This window comes from Scyliorhinus torazame, chromosome 6 (assembly GCF_047496885.1).
Source record: "Scyliorhinus torazame isolate Kashiwa2021f chromosome 6, sScyTor2.1, whole genome shotgun sequence".
Classification (NCBI taxonomy): domain Eukaryota; kingdom Metazoa; phylum Chordata; class Chondrichthyes; order Carcharhiniformes; family Scyliorhinidae; genus Scyliorhinus; species Scyliorhinus torazame.
Window position 1 is genome coordinate 311,668,925 of NC_092712.1, and position 20,239 is coordinate 311,689,163.

Below are 20,239 nucleotides of genomic sequence, written 5' to 3' on the forward strand. Positions count from 1 at the left end.
CCCGAACAGGCGCCGGAATGGCGACTAGGGGATTTTGACAGTAACTTCATTGAAGCCTACTTGTGACAATAAGCGATTTTCATTTCATTCATTTCATAATGCTGCAATAGATTATTTGTTGATGTTTAAGTTATTGTGCTTGTTTAAAACTACATAAAATTTTCATGGCAAATGAAGTAATGGCATCATATTGATTGTGTTAAGCAAGACCATTACAAACTTTCAAAACTGTTAAAATTTGCAAGATAACTAATTCTCTTTTTAGTTTATGAATTCAACTATAATTGGCCATTAACTCAATTATTCTGCTTGTCAAGAAAACATATGATTTAATTGAGTAATTTGATGACTCTATTTCTTTTCCTACTTGTGTCCCTTTGTAATGAGTGTATTTAAAATTACAAATGCAATCTGTTAATGTATAGGAACTGTTGGAAGGTGCAGAAATGAATGAAACATTTCCTAATTTTTGGTAGGTGTTATCCATGGGATGGCGGAATCGAAGTGTAGCATCCACCTCAATGAATCGAGAGTCATCGCGGTCTCATGCTGTCTTCACAGTTACTATACAATCAAAGGAAAACATCAACAACCTAGTTAACATTCGAACATCGCAGCTGAACCTGGTTGACTTGGCAGGGTCAGAACGACAGAAGGATACGCATGCTGAAGGGCTTCGGTTAAAGGCACGGACAGTTGTCCTTCTGTTTACAATTGCAAATTACAGAGACCATTTACTGCATCCCACAGGTGCTGCAGTTACAATAACTCAGTGCTGAATATTCTATGGGAGTGGCACATCTGTCTTTGGGCTTATTGAAGTTCTTTTCTTAAGGGTCCCACTCGACTACACCAGCATTTTATCCACTGTGGTGGGAGGTACACACCAAACGGACAATGCAGCAGCTTTAGCTGCACAGGCTGATGTCCGATAAGGAGGTGCCTCCTTTGTGGGTCGCTTTGGCCGTTTGAAGCACTCCCGCCTCGAGGTCATCCTCACACCCATAGCCCCCCCATCACTGGCCTCCTGAACTGATACCACAACCCCGATTGCCTAGATTCTTTGTCTTGGGACTACCTGGCTATCCAGTTGGCTAGCTGTTCTCTAAAAGTGTGATTTCCCCTACCACTGAGATAGGGGCAGAAACCTCACCTTAGTCCAATTAATGCCGATCCCAGCGCTGCATTGCTGGAGGGCAGTATTATAACTGTTTTGTCCATGTGAATAGATTTTTACCAAGGAGAGAAATATTTCCGTATAGTTTGAGTTCACATGGCATTTCGGCAAATCTTGATTCTAAATTTTAAAATTCTTAATTTTTCTCACTGAATTTCTTTTTGTCATAAATGTAGAGTATCCAATTCTTTTTCCAATTAATGGGCAATTTAGCATGGCCAATCCACCTACCTGCACATCTTTGGGTTGTGGGTGTGAGACCCACGCAGACATCGGGAGAATGTGCAAACTCCACACGAACAGTGACTGAACCCGGGCCCTCGGCGCTGTGAGGCAGCAGGGCTAACCACTGCACCACTGTGCTGCCCTTTCTCACTGAATTCTTATGGCTGATTGAGCACCTTTATGATTATTTTACTTTCATCAAGCACCGTTATTTTAAAAATTCTGAAAATTAAACTAGGAAATTTTAATGTTTTTTGTTATCACTTTTCCTTTTCTGCATGTTCTAGGAGGCGAGCAGTATAAACCGATCACTGAGTTGTCTGGGACATGTCATTATGGGCCTTGTTGACTTGGCTAATGGAAAAAACAGGCACATCTGTTACCGAGATTCTAAACTGACATTCTTGTTGAGGGTAATGTAACTACTAGATTGTTGAACACTTCTTGGGAGATTTTAAACAATTAAAAGATTTTTTAATGCTAATTGGTTAGTTATTACAATTTTATAACATTAAAAATTATTTACAACAAAAACTTAATTTTGGAAGCGGGTACCTTTTTTATATAAAAAAAAAAATTACTTTATCAGAGTTACAATGCCAGAGTTCAAGAGTGTGGACAGGGGCAAACCCCTAATCCAGCTCCTTGCCTGCTCCAAAAAACAATTCAAATGGAATCCAATTCATGGTCCCCACAAGAGAGACATACCAGATTCAGGCATTACACCTGACCTCATCTTAGTTGTGCAGCAGCTGCAAATTTGCAACCATGCCTTTGCATAAGTGTATCTCTGATTAAAATTTTAATAATCCATACTGTTTAACAAGATAAGAATCAATGGATAGCATATCTTGGGAAGTTGGTTACCTGTTTTCTAATATCAGAATGGTTATCAACAGGTTAATTAATAATTTTGTTGCAGGACTCTCTTGGAGGAAATGCAAAGACTTACATTATTGCAAATGTTCACCCTGGGTCACGGTGTTTTGGTGAAACGCTGTCCACACTTCAGTTTGCCCGTAGAGCTAAGCTAATCAAAAATAAAGTGAGTTAAAGTTCTTGACTTGTTCACTGTGTATCTCTAATATTGATTAATCATGTTATGGTAATGCATTTTTGTAATGCATTTTTGTAATGTAATTGAGAATATGTAACAGGCTATCTAATCATTCAGCTGGTTATGGAGCAGTTGAGCCATACAAACCAGGAAGGTTCAATCTTCAGTATAGGTTGAATCAGCTGGGGTGGCAGTAGAAATATTACAGTTGGCTTCAATATTCAATTAAAGGGTGAGGGAAGTGGGAATTTGAGTTCTTGATTATTCTCCAGTGACCATTGATAGAAAGTGTTTGTGTATTAATATTGTGCAAGAAGAGACTTCTGGTGGCGGCTATGAGGGAGTAAGTTGCACATTTGGTGGCTCTTGCTCTGGTCAGACTTTTAGACCTTTTCCCATGACTTTTTCGAACTTTTGAGCGTGGACGGGAAAACAACAGCACTGTAGATCTGGATCCATACATAGTTGTATGGACTTAAGGAGTAGAAGGGAGCGAAAACAGGCAAAGAAAGGGCTGACCAAAGGTGGTGTGGAAGTTCAAGTGGGAGGAAAGATGGCCGACGAACGGACCACGGAACGGACGGTCCAGACAGCACTGGACAACATGCTGAAGGTCATGAAGGAGAGCTTTGCAGCACTGAAGCGGATAATTTGGAACCGCTTCAGAAAGTGGTGGAGCGACTGGACCAAAGGCTGGATGCTCAGGATAAGAAGGTCTAGGCATTTGAGAAGACCGTGGAGGAGCAGGCGGATTTCCAAACGGACGTGGAAATTAGAAAGTTGAAGGAGCAACAATCAAGACTGATGGACAGGCTGGAGGACCTGGAAAATAGGACTCGCCGGCAGAATCTGTGAATCATTGGACTCCCGGAGGGGGCCGAGGGAGTGGATGCCACGGCGTATGTGGCAGACATGCTGCAGAAGCTGGTGGGGGATGATTTCTTCCCGCGTCCGTTGGAGCTGGACAGGGCACACAGAGTGCAGACGAGGCAGCCACGCCTTGGGGGGGGGGGGGGCAGGTTCCATAGGTTTGTGGATAAGGAGCGGGTCCTTCAGTGGGCCAAGAACACGAAGAGCTGCTTATGGAACAACAGTATCCTGCGCATCTATCAGGAGGTGGCCAGAAGGAGGGCAGCCTACAGACAAATTAAAGAGATCCTGTTTAAAAAGGTCAAGTTCGGGCTACTTTTTCCAGCGTGGCTTTGGGTCACATACCGGGAACAGCAACATTATTTTGACGACCCGGAGGAAGCGATGGACTTCGCTAAGGGGCATGGACTGGTGCCGAACTGAGGACCCATGGGCTCAAGTTAGTGTTTCAAGGGATGTTTGCATTTGTTTGTGGATTGCCCTTCGTGTTAGCGATGTCGTTCGGCATGTTCTTTTACTTAAGATTTGGGGTGTTCTTGTGTTTGTTTTTGCCTCTTTGAAAGTTTTAAAGTTAAAGCCAATGTCATAGTAAAAGGTTAAGGTATTGGGTGCTGGGGGGCTGTACGGGTTCTTTTTGCTATTTTTCTGATAATGTGGGGATTGGGGTGGGTGGTAACGCCCACCTCATTACACAGTTTGAATTGCACTATTGTGGGGGAGAGCTTTGTTCTTTGTTTGTTTTTCTCTCTGTTTCAGTCCCAGAGCCATTGCTTGAATAGGGCTGTTCTGGGGAAGTAGTGTTGATGGGCGGGGGGGGAGGGGAATGGGGGGTGTAGGGGAGCGGGGGGACGACAATAAGTGGGAGGCATGGTGGCGCCGGAGTTGAGAGTCACCAGGCTAGCTGCTTTGAGCTTGTCAACGGGAGCGAGGTGGGGGGGGGGGGGTATACAGCCAGTATATGGCAGGGGTTAGGTTACAGGGGGTTGTTGCTGGGGGGTGGGGGGGAAGATGATCTGCTGACGAGGGAGGGAACTGAGCCAGGTAACCGGGAAGAGGTCCGGGGTGGGAGCTGCCAAGAGGCGGACCTGGGGAGGGGGCACATGGGCAAGGGGTGGGCCCAAGAAGGGGGATGGCTGATCAGCATTGGGTGGGTGGGGGTGGGGGGTGGGGGGCAGCAGGGTGCCCTTCAACCAGGCTGATCACCTGGAATGTTCGAGGGTTAAACGGGCCGGTCAAGAGGGCACGTGTGTTCGCGCACTTGCGTGCTCTGAAGGCGGATGTAATGTTGCTGCAGGAGACACATTTGAAAGTGGCGGACCAGATTAGATTACGGATGGACTGGGTTAGCCAGGCCTTCCATCCAGGGCTTGACGCTAAGACCAGAGGGGACGTGATCATGATTAACAAACAAGTTCAATTTGACAGCACAGTTGCAGATGGGGGTGGTAGATTTCTCATGGTCCGGGGTAAGCTTGAGGGGGTGAGGGTGGTCCTAGTGAATGTTTACGCTCCAAACTGGGATGATGTAGAGTTCATCAAAAGGCTGCTAGGGAAAATCCCCGACTTGGATTTGCACAAGTTGATTATGGGTGGGGACTTTAATACAGTCCTTGATCCCGACCTGGATCGGTCGTGCTCCAGAACGGGCAGGATCTCGGCAATGGCAAGGGAACTGAGGGGGTTCATGGAACAAATGGGGGGGGGGTAGACCCCTGGAGAATCTGTCGGCCGACGGGGAAGGAGTTCTCGTTCTATTCACATGTTCACAAGGTTTATTCTCGTATTGACTTCTTTATGATGAGTAGGGACTTTTTGGAGTGGGTGAGAGATACAGAATACTCGGCGATCACTATTTTGGACCATGCTCCACATTGGGTCGACCTGCAGGTCTGGAAAGAATGTTACCAGCGCCCACAATGGAGATTGGAGGTGGAATTGTTGGTCGATGAGGGTGTGTGTGAGAGAGTGGAAATGCATGCAGAACTACCTGCAGGTCACCGATACAGGGGAAGTCTCAGCAGCGGTGCTTTGGGAGGCGCTGAAAGCGGTGGTGAGAGGGGAACTGATCTCAATCCGAGCCCATAGGGACAGAACGGACAGGGCGGAGATGGGCAGACTGGTTCAGGAGATGGTACGGACGGACAAGAAATATGCGGTGTCCCCGAGGGCAGAGCTACTTAGGGAATGACGGAGACTGCAGGCGGAGCTGGGGCCGCTATCCACTGGAAAGTCTGTAGAGCAGGTCAGAAAGGCATGGGGAGCGGTGTATGAGTATGGGGAGAAAGCCAGCAGAATGCTTGCACAGCAAGTTACGAAGAGGGAGGCGGCCAGGGAAATAGGGACGGTAGTGGACGGGGTTGGGGACCCGGCAGGATTGAACAGGGTATTCAGGGACTTTTGCAGCAAGCTGTATACCTCGGAACCCCCCACGAGGCCGGAGGGGATGAGGCGCTTCTTGATAGGCTGACCTTCCCAAAGGTGGGCCGGTATAGGGGCTGGGGTCCCCGATTCGGGCTGAAGAAGTAATGGGGGGCCTGAAGGCCATGCAGGTGGGTAAAGCCCCGGGGCCGGACGGGTATCCAGTGGAGTTCTACAAAACGTTCTCTGGGATAGTGGGCCTGGTGCTGGTTAGGGTGTTTAACGAGGCGAGGGACAATGGGGTGTTACCCCCGACGATGTCGCAAGCCACCATCTCGCTGATACTAAAATGGGATAAAGATCCAGAAGCCTGTGGGTCCTATAGGCCACTCTCCTTGATTAATGTTGACGCTAAACTACTGGCCAAGATCCTGGCGTCCAGAATCGAAGACTGTGTACTGGACGTGATTGTGGAGGACCAAATGGGCTTTGTAAAGGGCAGGCAGATGGTAGCCAACCTAAGAAGGCTACTCAATGTGATTATGATGCCCCCAGAGGGCAGAGAGGTGGAGGTAGTGGTGGCAATGGATGCCGAAAAGGCGTTTGACCGGGTGGAGTGGGACTATTTATGGGAGGTGCTGGGCCGGTTGGGTTTGGGGAAGGCTTTGTGGACTGGGTTACACTGCTATATCTGGCCCCGGAGGCTAGTTTAAGGACAAACAGGACGACATCTGAGTATTTTCGACGAGACCGTGGGACAAGACAGGGATGCCCCCTCTCTCCATTGCTGTTTGCGTTGGCCATAGAACCGCTGGCAATTGCTCTGAGAGCGGCAAGGGGATGGAAGGGAATGGTCGAGGGTGGGGGGGGGGGGGTAGAACACAAGGTCTCTCTCTACGCGGATGACCTGCTTTTGTACGTGTCGGATCCAGTGGCAGGGATGGACGGGATTATGGAAATCCTTGGGGAATTTGGCCGGTTTTCGGGGTACAAGTTGAACATGGCAAAGAGCGAGATGTTTGTGGTGCAGGCGAGGGGCCAGGAGAATAGGCTGAGGGAGCTACCGTTTAGGCTGGTTGGGGAAAGTTTTAGGTACTTGGGGATACAAGTGGCGCTGGACTGGGGCAGGATGCATAAGTTGAACTTGTCTAGGCTGGTGGAGCAAATGGGGAGCGAGTTTCGGAGATGGGATGCGCTCCCGCTGTCACTAGCGGGGAGAGTACAGACGGTGAAGATGACGATCCACCCGAGATTCCTGTTTATTTTTCAGTGTCTCCCTATTTTCATTCCGCGGTCCTTCTTTAAAAGGATCAATAAAATCATCCTGGGATTTGTTTGGGCGGGGAAGTCCCCGCGGGTAAAGAGGGGGATGCTCGAACGGAACCGTAGCGAGGGGGGACTGGCGTTGCCGAACCTCAGCAACTACTACTGGGCGGCTAACATAGCCATGATAAGGAAATGGATGGTGTGTATGGGGTCCGTTTGGGAGCAGGTGGAGGCTGCTTCGTGCAGGGGCACCAGCTTGGCAGCCCTGGTCACGGCTGCTCTGCCGCTCCTGCCGGCCAGGTACTCCACCAGCCCGATAGTAGTGGCGGCTCTGCGGATTTGGGGCTAATGGAGGAAGCATGCGGGGGAAGTGGGAGCGTTGATCTGGTCCCCAATATGCGCCAACCACCGATTTTGTCCTGGGGAAGATGGACGGCGGGTTTCGAGCGTGGCGGAGGGCGGGGGTGGGAAGGATGGGCGACATGTTCCTGGGAGGGAGCTTCGCGAGCATGAGGGCGCTGGAGGAGAAGTTCGGGCTGGCAAGGGGAAATTTCTTTCGGTACTTGCAGGTGCGGGATTTCGTACGTAGACAGGTCCCCTCCTTTCCACGCCTTCCACCAAGGGGGATCCAGGACAGGGTAGTTTCCAGAGGAGAGGGGAGAGTCTCGGATATTTATAAGGAGCTTATGGGAGCGGAAGACACGGGGACCGAGGAACTGAAACTCAAATGGGAGGAGGAGCTTGGTGGGGAGTTGGAGGGAGCCGTATGGGCAAATGCACTGAGGAGGGTAAATGCAACCGCAACATGTGCCAGGCTCGGCCTGACTCAGTTCAAGGTAGTTCACTGGGCCCACATGACGGTGGCCCGGATGAGTAAATTCTTTGGGCTCGAGGACAAGTGTGCTAGATTTGCGGGAGGACCAGCGAAACATGTCCACATGTTCTGGGTGTGCCCAAAACTCTGGGTACTGGCAGGGATTTGCGGACGTCATGTCCCGGGTACTGAAAACAAGGGTGGTGATGTCCAGAGGTGGCGATTTTTGGGGTGTTGGAGGACCCGGGAGTCCAGGAGGGGATAGAGGCTGACGTTGTGGCCTTTGCTTTCCTGGTAGCCTAGCAACGAATACTGTTGGCCTGGAGGGACTCAAAGCCCCCAAAGACCGAAGTATGGCTGTCGGACATGGCAAGTTTTCTCGGCTTGGAAAAAAAATCAAGTTCGCCTTACGAGGATCACTATCGGGGTTCGCCCGGAGGTGGCAACCGTTCATCGACTTCTTTGGGGGGAACTGATCATCGGCGGGAGGCGGGGGGTGGTAGAATAGTGTAGAGTAGGGGGGAAGAATAGGCGGGTCTATTTGCGAGAGAGGAACTGTTATTTGCACTATGCTTTTGTAATTGATATTTGCACACTAATGTATATTGTTACTGTTTCAGTCTGTAAAATCTACAATCCCTCTATACATTTCATTTAAAATGTTTATTCTTTTAAAACTGAACTGCAATGATCCATGTGAATGCTCTCTTGTAAGTATAAACATTAGATTTCCCATTATTCTTATAAACCTTATGGTCGGCTAATGCTGTTCAAGAACACCTTATAAAATTGTTACCGTGTGATTATTTGGTTACTGTTAAATTGGTGTAGCCCCAACTTGTTCCCTCTTTGTTGTAGGCCATAGTAAATGAAGATACTCAAGGCAATGTCCACCAGCTGCAGGCAGAAATCAAGAAGCTGAAAGAACAGCTTTCTGAGCTGTCTAAAGGATATATATCACAGGAGGTGGAGGCTAACCGAGGTAAGGATTCCAGTTAAGACCAGGAACTTTGAGAAATAAAGGATTGGTCTTCAGGAAACAAGTACAATATCAATTTGACACCAAATCGATGAGGACTAACAAAATATAAATGGGTGTTATCGAACATGCACAATTTGCTTGTAAATTGTTTTCAGAACGGATAATTTGAGATGATCCCATTTTGGTATGAATAAGGAGGCTACCTAGTCCTTGGAAAATAAGAGTTTAAGTAGGGTAGAGGGATAGAAGGGGGCGGATACACAAATCGTTGTAAGTAGAAAACACAGAAAAATTGGGGTCCATTTCTAGATGAGCACAATTGAAAAGCAGAGAAGCTATACTCAAACTTTGGTTAGCGGGCAGCATGGTGGAACAGTGGATTAGCCCTGCAGCCTCACGGCGCTGAGGTTCCCAGGTTCGATCCCGGCTCTGGGGCACTGTCCGTGTGGAGTTTGCACATTCCCATTCTCCCCGTGTTTGCCTGGGTTTCGCCCCCACAACCCAAAAGATGTGCAGGCTAGGTGGATTGGCCACGCTAAATTGCCACTTAATTGGAAACAATGAATTGGGTACACTAAATTTATTTTTTAAAAAACAACTTTGGTTAGAAAACACTTGGAATGCAGTGCACAATTCTGATCTCTTACAAAACATGTCTAGATTACTGGAGAAATACAGAAATGATTTACAAAACTCCTGGAACTGAAAGGGTACAACAATTTGCAAAAGCTGAACCATATTGGGGCTCTTTCTCTCCAAAGAGGACTTTTAGGACTATGAAAGTGTTTTATCAGCTGGTTGTCGAGAAGCTGTTTCCATTTGGTGGAAATATAAATCCAACAAGGAATTCGGGTGAATATTTACCTGAAGCAATGAGAATGAAACTCGCTACCACATGGTGCAATTAAGACAAATGGCATAGATGCATTTAAGAGAAAGCAAGATAAGTGCATCGGGGAGAAGGGGATGGAAGGATATGTTGTCTGCCTGGTGTGTTCTAGCTAATATTCACCCTTCAATCAGAAACATTTTTTTAAAAAGTCTGCTCATTATTGCATTGTTCTTTGTGGGAGTTTTCTGGATGGAAATTGGCTGCTGTGTATCATGCGTCCTAACTGATTAAGCTTCAAAAGTAGATGGCTGAAAAGCACCTTGAGACACCCTGAGGGTGTGCAAGGCACTATATAAATATATATTTCTAATTCAATTTTGTATAAGAGCAAAAGAATACGAGGATCTCGGAGTTGATGTCAATTAAGAAAACGGCTGAGCTTAATGAAAGAACTTTTATGTTAATGCCTGCTGCAATCAAGTGGCTTGCTTTGGTCTCTGCAACGAACTCTTCAGTTAGCCACAGGAAGCATACAAGTCTATAAAACATCAATCAGTTAATTGTTGCTGAGCAGTTTACTTGGCTTGCTTTATTTAAACAGTTTTGTTGGGTCCAAGCAAAGACATTTTTCTGCTAATGTGAAGTTTGCAGCTTTTAAGAATCCCCCCAAAATTAATTTTAAATGTTTTCTTTCAATTTATCAGATGCTGTTTCTGTGGATGGAAATGAAGTAGATGGCAATGAATGGAAGAATCGTTTTCTGGAAGCCATGCTTCTGTGGGAGAACAGTGAAAGCCAAAACCAGGTTGGGTTCTAGCTATATTTCTTTCCCTTGGAGGAGAGGGCAAAGTAATCTCAGATACTGAAGCAGTCCAAGTCCACTGCAGCAAGCTGATAAGTGGCAAGTAATATTCGTGCCACACAAGTGCCAGGCAATGACTATCCCCAATGAGAGAAAATCTACCACCTTTCCTTGATAGACAGGGATATTGGCCAGAAGCTTAACTGGGCCAGCGTAAGAAGGTTGCATCAGAGGCTAGGAATTCTGTGGTGGGTAACTCACCTGATTTTCCCAAAGCCATCTACTAGATATCATGTACAAGATACAAATCAGGAGTATGATGAAATGCTCTCAACTGGCCTGGATGAGTGCAGTTCAACAACACTCAAAGCTCGGAAACACCCAGGACAAAGCAGCCTGCTTGATTGGCATCCCATCCACCGCCATAAATTTTCACTCCTTCCACAACCAGCGCAAAGTGTGTACCAGCTACAAGATGCAATGCAACAACTTGCCAAGGCTTCTTTGGAACCATCGTCTTGTACTTAGGAATATTTAAAATCCAGTCTTGCCCTCTTTGATCCAGGTCTTTCGCTGTAATATCATAGTTCCATTTGTCAACTTGTGCCAGGGGTTCACCAGTCTTATTAATCCTGTGCATTCACATGAATCTTTTATAACTCACCCCCTTACTCTGACCCCATCTACTAACTTAGAACTAAATACTCCAAGTATTTTATTTTGCTTGATACTACGCTGACCTATCCTCCTTATCAGTTAATACTTCCCTACTTCCCACAGTCAATTTTCCTACTCCTCCACTCTGGTTTTCCCCTTGGGTTCCCATTCCCCTGCCAATCTAATTTAAACCCTTCCCAACAGCAGTAGCAAACGTCCCTGCAAGGGCATTAGTCTCAGCCCTGTTAAGATTCAAATCCTGTAAAGGTCCCACCTGCCTCAGATCCGGTCCCAGTGTCTCAGATATCTGAAACTCTCAGGGTGGCATGGTGGCGCAGTGGTTAGCACTGCTGCCTCATGGCGCTGAGGACCCGAGTTCGATCAAGGCCCTGGGTCACTGTCCGTGTGAAGTTTGAACATTTTCCCCGTGTCTGTGGATCCCACCCCCACAACCCAAAGATGTGCAGGGCAGGTGGATTGGCCACGCTAAATTGCAGCTTAATTGGAAAGAAATAATTGGGTACTTCTAAATTTATAAAGAAAAAAGATATCTAAAGCCCCCTATTCCTCCAGCCACATGTTGAACTGCTAGATCTTCCTATTATGCTCACTACCATGTGGCACTGGGAGTAATCCTGAGATTACTGCTCTTGGGATCCTGCTTTTCTATTTCCTCCTTAACTCCCTAAAATCTGCTTTCAGGATCTGCCCCTTTCCTACCTATGCTATAGGTCCCAATATGGACCATGACCTCTGGCTGTTCATCCTCCCCCAATGTCCTGCAGCTACTTTGTGACATCCTTGACTCTGGCACCAAAGAGGCAACATACCATCCTGGAGTCAGGTCTGCAGCCACAGAAACACCTCTCTACTCTTCTAACTATGGAATCTCGTACCACTAAAGCACTTTCACTCTTCCTCCTCTCCTCCAAGCTGCTGAGCAGCCCATGGTGCCAGGAACTACACTTTTGGAACATCCAAAGATGTGCAGGTTAGGTGGATTGGCCATGCTAAATTGCTCCTTGGTGTCCAAAGATGTGTATGTTAGGTGTGATTACGGAGATAGGGCGTGGGGTTAATCTAGGTAGGCTGCTCTTTCCGAGGGTCAGTGCAGACTCGATGGGCCGAATGACTTATTTCTGCACTGTACGGATTCTATGGATCTTCTGAGGAACCATTGCATTCACCAGTTTCCAAAATGGTTAAGTGGTTAGAGAGTGAGATGGCCTCCGGGGGATACACAACCTGCCTGGTTTTCTTGGGTGCTCTGGCGGTCACCCATTCTCTGTCTGCCTGTGTACTTAGCTGCAGTGTGTCCACGTAACACTCAGCTTTGCGGATGCACCACAGCGACTCCAGCTGCCACAACCTGTGCCTACCCCCCGCCAATCTAATTTAAACCCTTCCCAACAGCAGGAGCAAACCTCCCTGCCAGGGCATTAGTCCCAGTCCTGTCAAGGTGTAAACCATCCTTGTCCAGGGCCTGGAGCTCAAATTTCTTTAGCTGATGACACTTCCTGCATATATATGAGGGCACTTTGTGCCTGCATGACCTCCCACATCTAGCAGCACATGGCCGAGCTGCACCGGCATGCCTTAAACTTTATATTAAGTGTTTACTCACCTGTCATTCACCAATCGTCGTCGTCTCTCCCTCTCATGCCTCTTTATGAAATCTCGCTGCTCTCCCTTTAGCATTCGTTTATCGCATGGACTCCTCTCCAACTAGCTCTTTCTGAACTTCTGGCTCCTTTTGTGCTCATTTTGAACTCCTGGCTCCTATTGTGCTGTGGAAGCTAGGTGCAGGTTAGCTTCCCTCAGTTTCCGCTGTCTCTCGGAGTGCTTGCTCGTGCACTCTCTGTGCTTTTAGCCCCTGCTGTTCTTGCTGACTCCCGCTCTATCTCTCCATTCCTTTAAGCCCCCACTGTTCCTACTTTGATTCTGATCACCCAAGATGGTGGTTCGCTATAATCTTGCCAAGAATAGTTAGGGATGGGCAATAAATGCTGGCCGTGCCAATGATGCTCATATCCCAAGAATGAATATATTTTTAAAAATAGACGATTTGAGCCATTTTAATTAATTTGGCCAATTTGGATTCATTTGATTAACAGTGATATTGGCTTTATAAATGTGACTTAGAATCACTATTGTGCAGAAGGAAGCCATTCAGCTCATCGGGTCTGCACTAACCCTCTGAACGAGCACCCTACCGAGCCCCACCTAATCTTTTGGACACTAAGGGGCAATTTAGCATGGCCAGGCCACTTAACCGGCGCATCTTTGGACTGTGGTAGGAAAGCGGAGCACCCGAAGGAAACCCACACAAACACAGGGATGATGTGCAAACTCTACAAAGCCAGTCACCCAAGGCTAGAATTGAACCTAGGTCCCTGGCGCTGTGAGGCAGCAGTGCTAACCAGTATGCCACCATGCTACCCATTCCTATTAATCCGCAGCAGGTTGGAATTGCAGTAGCACTCGAAAGTGATATTGACCTAGACCTGTTGCATAGTGTAGGAATTGAGATGAATCGTTGTGGGATTTCTATTGTGTTAACCATGTCCCAGAAAGCATTTGACTGGAAAGACCGAAAGATAGTAGACATGGAAAAGAAGGTATTCTTCCTATTGCTGGAAAAGCTTGTGTGTCTTGTTTCTTTATTCCATTTTCATTTTTCAGAACCTGAAAGAAAACATTGGCCAACTTAAAGATGTGTGCGCTAAAAAGGAAAAGATACTTCAGTCAAACAAAATGATTGTGAAGTTCAGGGAGACAAGCATAGCACGACTGGAAAAGTACCTGAAAGAATCCCAAGGAAATCTACCTCCTGATGAAAAGGATGCAGAGATCGTTGAGTTGAGGGAGGAAATTCAAACTTTAAAAAAGCAGGTGGGATATCTGGAAAGAAAGAGCCTGCTTAGAATTTTAACTCTCATATTTATCTTGAAACATCTTCAAATAGAGTAATTAATTTGGATTGCTGACATCTTACATTATGAAATCACTATCTTTCAATCCAGTTTAGGGAAACGAGAGATTGAATCAATGTATTTGGCCAACAGTTTAAGATTAATTTAGTGGTGGTGGTGTGTTATAGTTCAGTCAAGGAGACTTCTGGTGGCGGCCATGGTGTGAGTGGTCGCACACAGGGCAGCTTCTGCTTGAAGGCATAGAAAAGAGCTCTTTTTACCCATTAACAGGAGTAACTTCAACGGAAAAGTGTAGCTGAAGGTCAGAGGTGACGTTCCACCCTGGGTGTGGCTGGTTACCAGACCTGGCCAAGGAGTTGGAAGAGACCTCTGACGCAGCAGCTCTTGGAAAGATGGCTGAGGGGGAGGGTCAGTACAGGTTGGAAGACCCCAGATTGAACAGTTCATGGCTTTCATCAGGGAAGAGTTTCATCAACAAAGGAAAGAGATGCAGGAGCACCGATCGGACTCCATCGAAGGGGCTGTGGCATCCCTGACTGGATCGATCTAAAGGGTTCAAAACTGGAGGCACAGGGGTCGCAGATCCGAGAGATGGAGAGGGTGATGTTGGACCACAGCGATCGGGTGGTAAACGAAAGTGGGGTGAGGGAGGGAGGGAGGGCGATGCGAAGTGGCAGGGTTGGAGAAGAAGGGTAGTCGGGGACGGAGAAGGGGGCCATCTTGGATGGACTCGGTACAGGGCAAAATTAGAAGAGGCAGAGCCGAAAAGAGAGTATGATGGACGGTAAAAGGGAATGGAGGAGTAAGCCCCCGGTAAGGCTTATAACGTGGAACTTGCGAGGGCTCAGTGGACCGGTGAAAAGATCTCGTGTTTTCACGCACCTCAGGAGCTTGAAGGCGGAGGTGGTCTTTCTGCAAGAGACGCACCTCCGTGTGAAGGACAAGGCTAGGTTGAGAAAGGGATGATTGGGTCAGGTATGTCATTCGGTGTTTGACTCAAAGTCCTTGATGAGCAAGAAGACGGGGGTTTGTAAGTGCGATGGAAATCGGGGTGGGAGGGGTGGGGAGGAAAAGGGGAGGGGAGAGAGATGTGATGGTGAGTGGGGTGTTTGGAGCGGACGCGGACACCAGTGGTGTAGGTGAGCGGGATATTGGAGCGGACGCGGACACCGGTGGTGTAGATGAATGTATTCGCACTGAATTGGGACAATGTAGGGTTTATGAGGGGGTTGCTGGCCACGCACCAGTTGATCATGGGAGGAGACTTTTAATTGTTTTCTAGAGCCGGGTGTGGATAGGTTGAGCCCCAGGTCAATGGGAAGGATACGGATAGCAAAGGAGCTGGAAGGCTTTATTGAAAAGATGGGTATGGTGGACCCGTGGCGCTTGAGAACCCAGGGAGAACTCCTTTTTCTCATATTTACAGGGTATTCTCCAGAATCAACTTTTTCGTGGTGAGCCGAGAGGTGTTGGTAGGGATGGAGGGGGCAGAGTATGCGGGGATAGTAGTTTCAGATCATGCGCCCCACTGGCTGGATGTTCGGCTTGGATAGGGACGGGAGCAGAGGCCGGGATGGAGGCTAGATTTGGGATTGTTGGCAGACAGGGTTCTGTGATGAGGTGCAGTCGGTGATTAATGTCGAGTTGAACCAAAACGGGGCGGTGTCGGTGGCCACATTTTGGGAGGCATTGAGGCTGTGGTCCGAGGGGTGATTATCTCGTTCAAGGCACATGAAGATAGGAAAAGAAGGGAGGAGTATGGGCGTTTAATGAATGAGATAGTCGAAGTAGACCGGGATTATTCGAGGACGCCCACCACAGAGCGATTGGTGAGGAGGAAAAAGTTGCAGAGGCAATCTGATAGATTGACGAAGGGGATGGCGGTGGGGTAGCTGCGTAGGCCAAGGGGAGGTGCAGTACGAGTATGGGGAGAAGGCAAGTCGAATGCTGGCACACCAACTACGGAGGCAGTCCGCGTCCAGGGAAATATTGAGGATACGGACAGAGATTGGGAAGGTGGTGATGGAGCCAGGAGGATAAATGAGACGTTTAGGGACTGTATAGGGCGGACCCTGCGGAATTTTGTCAGGAGTTTGCGACGGAATTGGAGGCGCTGGAGAAGAGGGAACTGCCGAAGACGATGATGCAAGCGACGATCACATTGATACCAAAGAAGGGGAAGGACCCGTTAGAATGTGGGTCGTACAGGCCCATATCGCTATTAAATACAGATATATATGTACTGGCTGAATTGATGGTGGCGAGATGGAAAGTTGCATCCTAGGGGTGGTTGCAGAGGACCAACTGGGTTTCGTAAAGGACAGGCAACTCTCCAGTAATATATGGAGGCTGTTAAATGTGAATGTGACCTCCGTCGAGAGGACGGGTACCAGACGTAGTGTCCATGGATGCGGAGAAGGCATTTGACCGGGTGGAGTGGTGGTACATGCTCGAGGTCCTGGGAAGGTTTGGGCCGAAGTTTGTGACATGGGTGCGCTTGTTATATGTGGCACTGGTGGCGAGCGTACGGACCACCGATATGGGCTCACAAAGCTTTTGGTTACACGGGAACAAGGTAGGGGTGCCCGTTGTCACCTCTGCTGTTCGCCCTAGCAATAGAGCCTCTGGCAATGGCCCTTAGGGGGTCGGCAGAGTGGCAATGGGTTACGAGGGGGAGTAGGGAGTATCGGGTGTCGCTATATGTGGGCGACATATTGTTGTACGTGTCGGATCCACTGGATAGCATGGGGAGTATTATGGGCCTATTAGGGAAGTTTGGGACTTTCTCAGGACACAAGTTGAACGCAGGGAAAAGTTGTTCCCGGTGAATGAGTTGGGCCAGAGAGCCAACCAAGGGTGGGGGGGATCCATTCAAAGTAGCGAGAGATAGGTTCAGATACCTGGGGATTCAGGTAATGTGGAGTGGGCGACATTGTATAAATAGAATTCAACAAAGCTGGTGGAGGAGGTTAGGAAGGATCTGAAGAGGTGGAATATGCTGGGTCCAAGTGGTGACAATGAACGTCCTGCCAAGGTTCCTATTCCAGACACTTCCGTTTTTTGTACCATAAAGCCTTTTTCCGGAAGCTGGATACGGTTAGCTCAGTTTGTGTGAGCAGGGAAGGTGTCCTGGGTAAAGAGGACCCTGTTACAGAGGCAGAAACTGGGGTTGGCATTGCCAAATCTGCTGCATTATTTGATGGAGAAGGTGAGGCGGTTGTAGGAAGGAGAGGGGGCAGAATGGGTTAGGATGGAGGAAGAATCTTATATAGAGGGTCCAGCCTGGGGGCAATGGTGATGGCGGTGTTGCCGCTGGCGCCAAGGAAATATACGGAGAGCCCAGTGGTGTAATCCACAGTGAAGTTCTGGAACCAGTTGAGGAGGCACTTATGTTATCTGCTTTGTGCAAAAACCACTGATTCGAGCCGAAGAGGGACAGATGGTTTGTATAAGAAGTGGGGCTGGTTAGCATGAGGGATCTGTACCTACAAGAAAGGTTTGTCAGTATAGAGGAACTGAAGGAGAGTGTGCAGGTCCCGAGAGGAAGCGAGTTTAGATACTTGCAGGTAAGAGACTTTGCCAGAAGGTTTGGAAGGAGTTCCCCATGCTACCGCTGGAGCGGCTGCTGCTCCGGACGTGGAAGGGGAGGGCAGGATCGAAGACCCATATGGGTGGCTGGACGAGCAGGTGGTGAAGGTAGGACCTCAAAGGTAGTAATCTCAGGATTGCTACCAGTGCCACGAGCTAGTCCGAGTAGGAATGTCAGGATAGATAGGGTGAATGCGTGGATCGAGAGATGGTGCAAGAGGGAGGGATTCAAATTCCTGGGGCATTGGAACCGGTTCTGGTGGAGGTGGGACCAGTACAAACTGGACGGTCTGCACCTGGGCAGGACTGGAACCGATGTCCTAGGGGGGGGTGTTTGCTAGAGCTGTTGGGGAGAGTTTAAACTAATGTGGCAGGGGGATGGGAACCGATGCAGGAAGTTGGAAGGCAGTAAAACAGGGACAGAAACAAAAGGCAGTAAGGGGGAAAGTGTAAGGCAGAGAAGCCATAGTCAAAAATCAAAAAGGGCGACAGTACAAGGTACAGTGACTTGAGGGGAGCTCAGTGAATAGGACCAGGAATACTAAAAGGAATAAAACGGGAAGTGAAAACATTAATGGTAAGCGACGCGGCAGGTTGTTACATGAAGATATGGGTTCAACGACAAGGAAAATTAGGAGAAAGGTTAAGAGGAAATATAACTTAGGAGAAGTTACTGATCGAGGTGTTAAGATTCAGAACAGAGGTCAAAAAGCCAACATAAGTGTACTTTACCTGAATGCTCGTAGTATTCGGAATAAGTAAAATGAGTTGATGGCGCAAATCATCGTGAATGACTATGATTTAGTGGCCATTACTGAAACATGGTTAAAGGATGGTCACGACTGGGAGTTAAATATCCGAGGGTATCAAACTATTCGGAAGGACAGAGTGGATGGTAAGGGAGGTGGTGTAGCTCTGTTCTTTAAGGATGACGTCCTGGCAACAGTAAGGGATGACATCGGTGCTATGGAGGATAAGGTTGAATCCATTTGGGTAGAAACCAGGAATTGTAAGGCGAAAAAGTCACTGGTAGGAGTAGTCTATAGGCCACCAAATAGTAACATAATGGTGGGGCAGGCAATAAACAAAGAAATAACTGATGCATGTAGAAATGGTAAAGCAGTTATCATGGGGGATTTTAATCTACATGTCGATTGGTTTAACCAGGTTGGTCAAGGCAGCCTTAAGGAGGAGTTTATAGAACGTATCCGCGATAGTTTCCTAGAACAGTATGTAATGGAACCTACGAGGGAACAAGCAGTCCTAGATCTGGTCCTGTGTAATGAGACAGGATTGATTCAGGATCTCATAGTTAGGGATCCTCTCTGAAGGAGCGATCACAATATGGTGGAATTTAAAATACAGATGGAGGGTGAGAAGGTAAAATCAAACCCTAGTGTTTTGTGCTTAAACAAAGGAGATTACAATGGGATGAGAGAAGAACTAGCTGAGGTAGACTGGGAGCAAAGACTTTATGGTGAAACAGTTGAGGAACAGTGGAGAACGTTCCAAGCGATTTTTCACAGTGCTCAGCAAAGGTTTATACCAACAAAAAGGAAGGACGGTAGAAAGAGGGAAAATCGACCGTGGATATCCAAGGAAATAAGGGAGAGTATCAAATTGAAGAAAAAAGCATACAAAGTAGCAAAGATTAGTGGGAGACTAGAGGACTGGGAAATCTTTAGGGGGCAACAGAAAGCTACTAAAAAAGCTATGAAGAAGAGTAAGATAGATTATGAGAGTAAACTTGCTCAGAAAATGAAAACCGATAGTAAAAGTTTCTACAAATATATAAAACAAAAAAGAGTGGCTAAGGTAAATATTGGTCTTTAGAGGATGAGAAGGGAGATTTAATAATGGGAGATGAAGAAATGGCTGAGGCACTGAACAGGTTTTTTGGGTCGGTCTTCACAGTGGAAGACTCAAATAACATGCCAATGACTGATGGCAATGAGGCTATGACAGGTGAGGACCTTGAGAGGATTGTTAACTCCAAGGAGGTAGTGATGGACAAGCTAATGGGGCTAAAGGTAGACTAGTCTCCTGGCCCTGATGGAATGCATCCCAGAGTGCTAAAAGAGATGGCTAGGGAAATTGCAAATGCACTAGTGATAATTTACCAAAATTCACGAGACTCCGGGGTGGTCCCGGCGGATTGGAAATTCGCAAACGTGACACCACTGTTTAAAAAAAGGAGGTAGGCAGAAAGCAGGTAATTATAGGCCAGTGAGCTTAACTTCAGTAGTAGGGAAGATGCTGGAATCTATCATCAAGGAAGAAATAGCGAGGCATCTGGATGGAAATTGTCCCATTGGGCAGACGCAGTATGGGTTCATAAAGGGCAGGTTGTGCCTAACTAATTTAATGGAATTTTGTGAGGACATTACCAGTGCGGTAGATAATGGGGAGCCAATAGATGTGGTATATCTGGATTTTCAGAAAGCCTTTGACAAGGTGCCACACAAAAGGTTGCTGCATAAGATAAAGATGCATGGCATTAAGGGGAAAGTAGTAGCATGGATAGAGGATTGGTTAATTAATAGAAAGCAAAGAGTGGGGATTAATGGGTGTTTCTCTGGTTGGCAATCAGTAGCTAGTGGTGTCCCTCAGAGATCAGTGTTGGGCCCATAACTGTTCACAATTTACATAGATGATTTGGAGTTGGGGACCAAGGGCAA

At 47.5% G+C, this 20,239-nt stretch overlaps 1 protein-coding gene across 2 annotated transcripts in view; it reads left to right on the top strand.

Annotated features, from left to right (window-relative positions):
• Positions 1–20,239, top strand: part of kif15 (kinesin family member 15) — a 117,476-nt gene that overhangs the window by 18,702 nt on the left and 78,535 nt on the right. For both annotated transcript variants that reach the window (XM_072510067.1, XM_072510069.1), the window contains exons 8-13: positions 477–686; positions 1,690–1,815; positions 2,325–2,447; positions 8,626–8,749; positions 10,286–10,386; positions 13,723–13,932. In XM_072510067.1, coding sequence (XP_072366168.1) covers positions 477–686; positions 1,690–1,815; positions 2,325–2,447; positions 8,626–8,749; positions 10,286–10,386; positions 13,723–13,932 — 894 coding nt within the window. The remainder of the gene's footprint in view (positions 1–476; positions 687–1,689; positions 1,816–2,324; positions 2,448–8,625; positions 8,750–10,285; positions 10,387–13,722; positions 13,933–20,239) is intronic.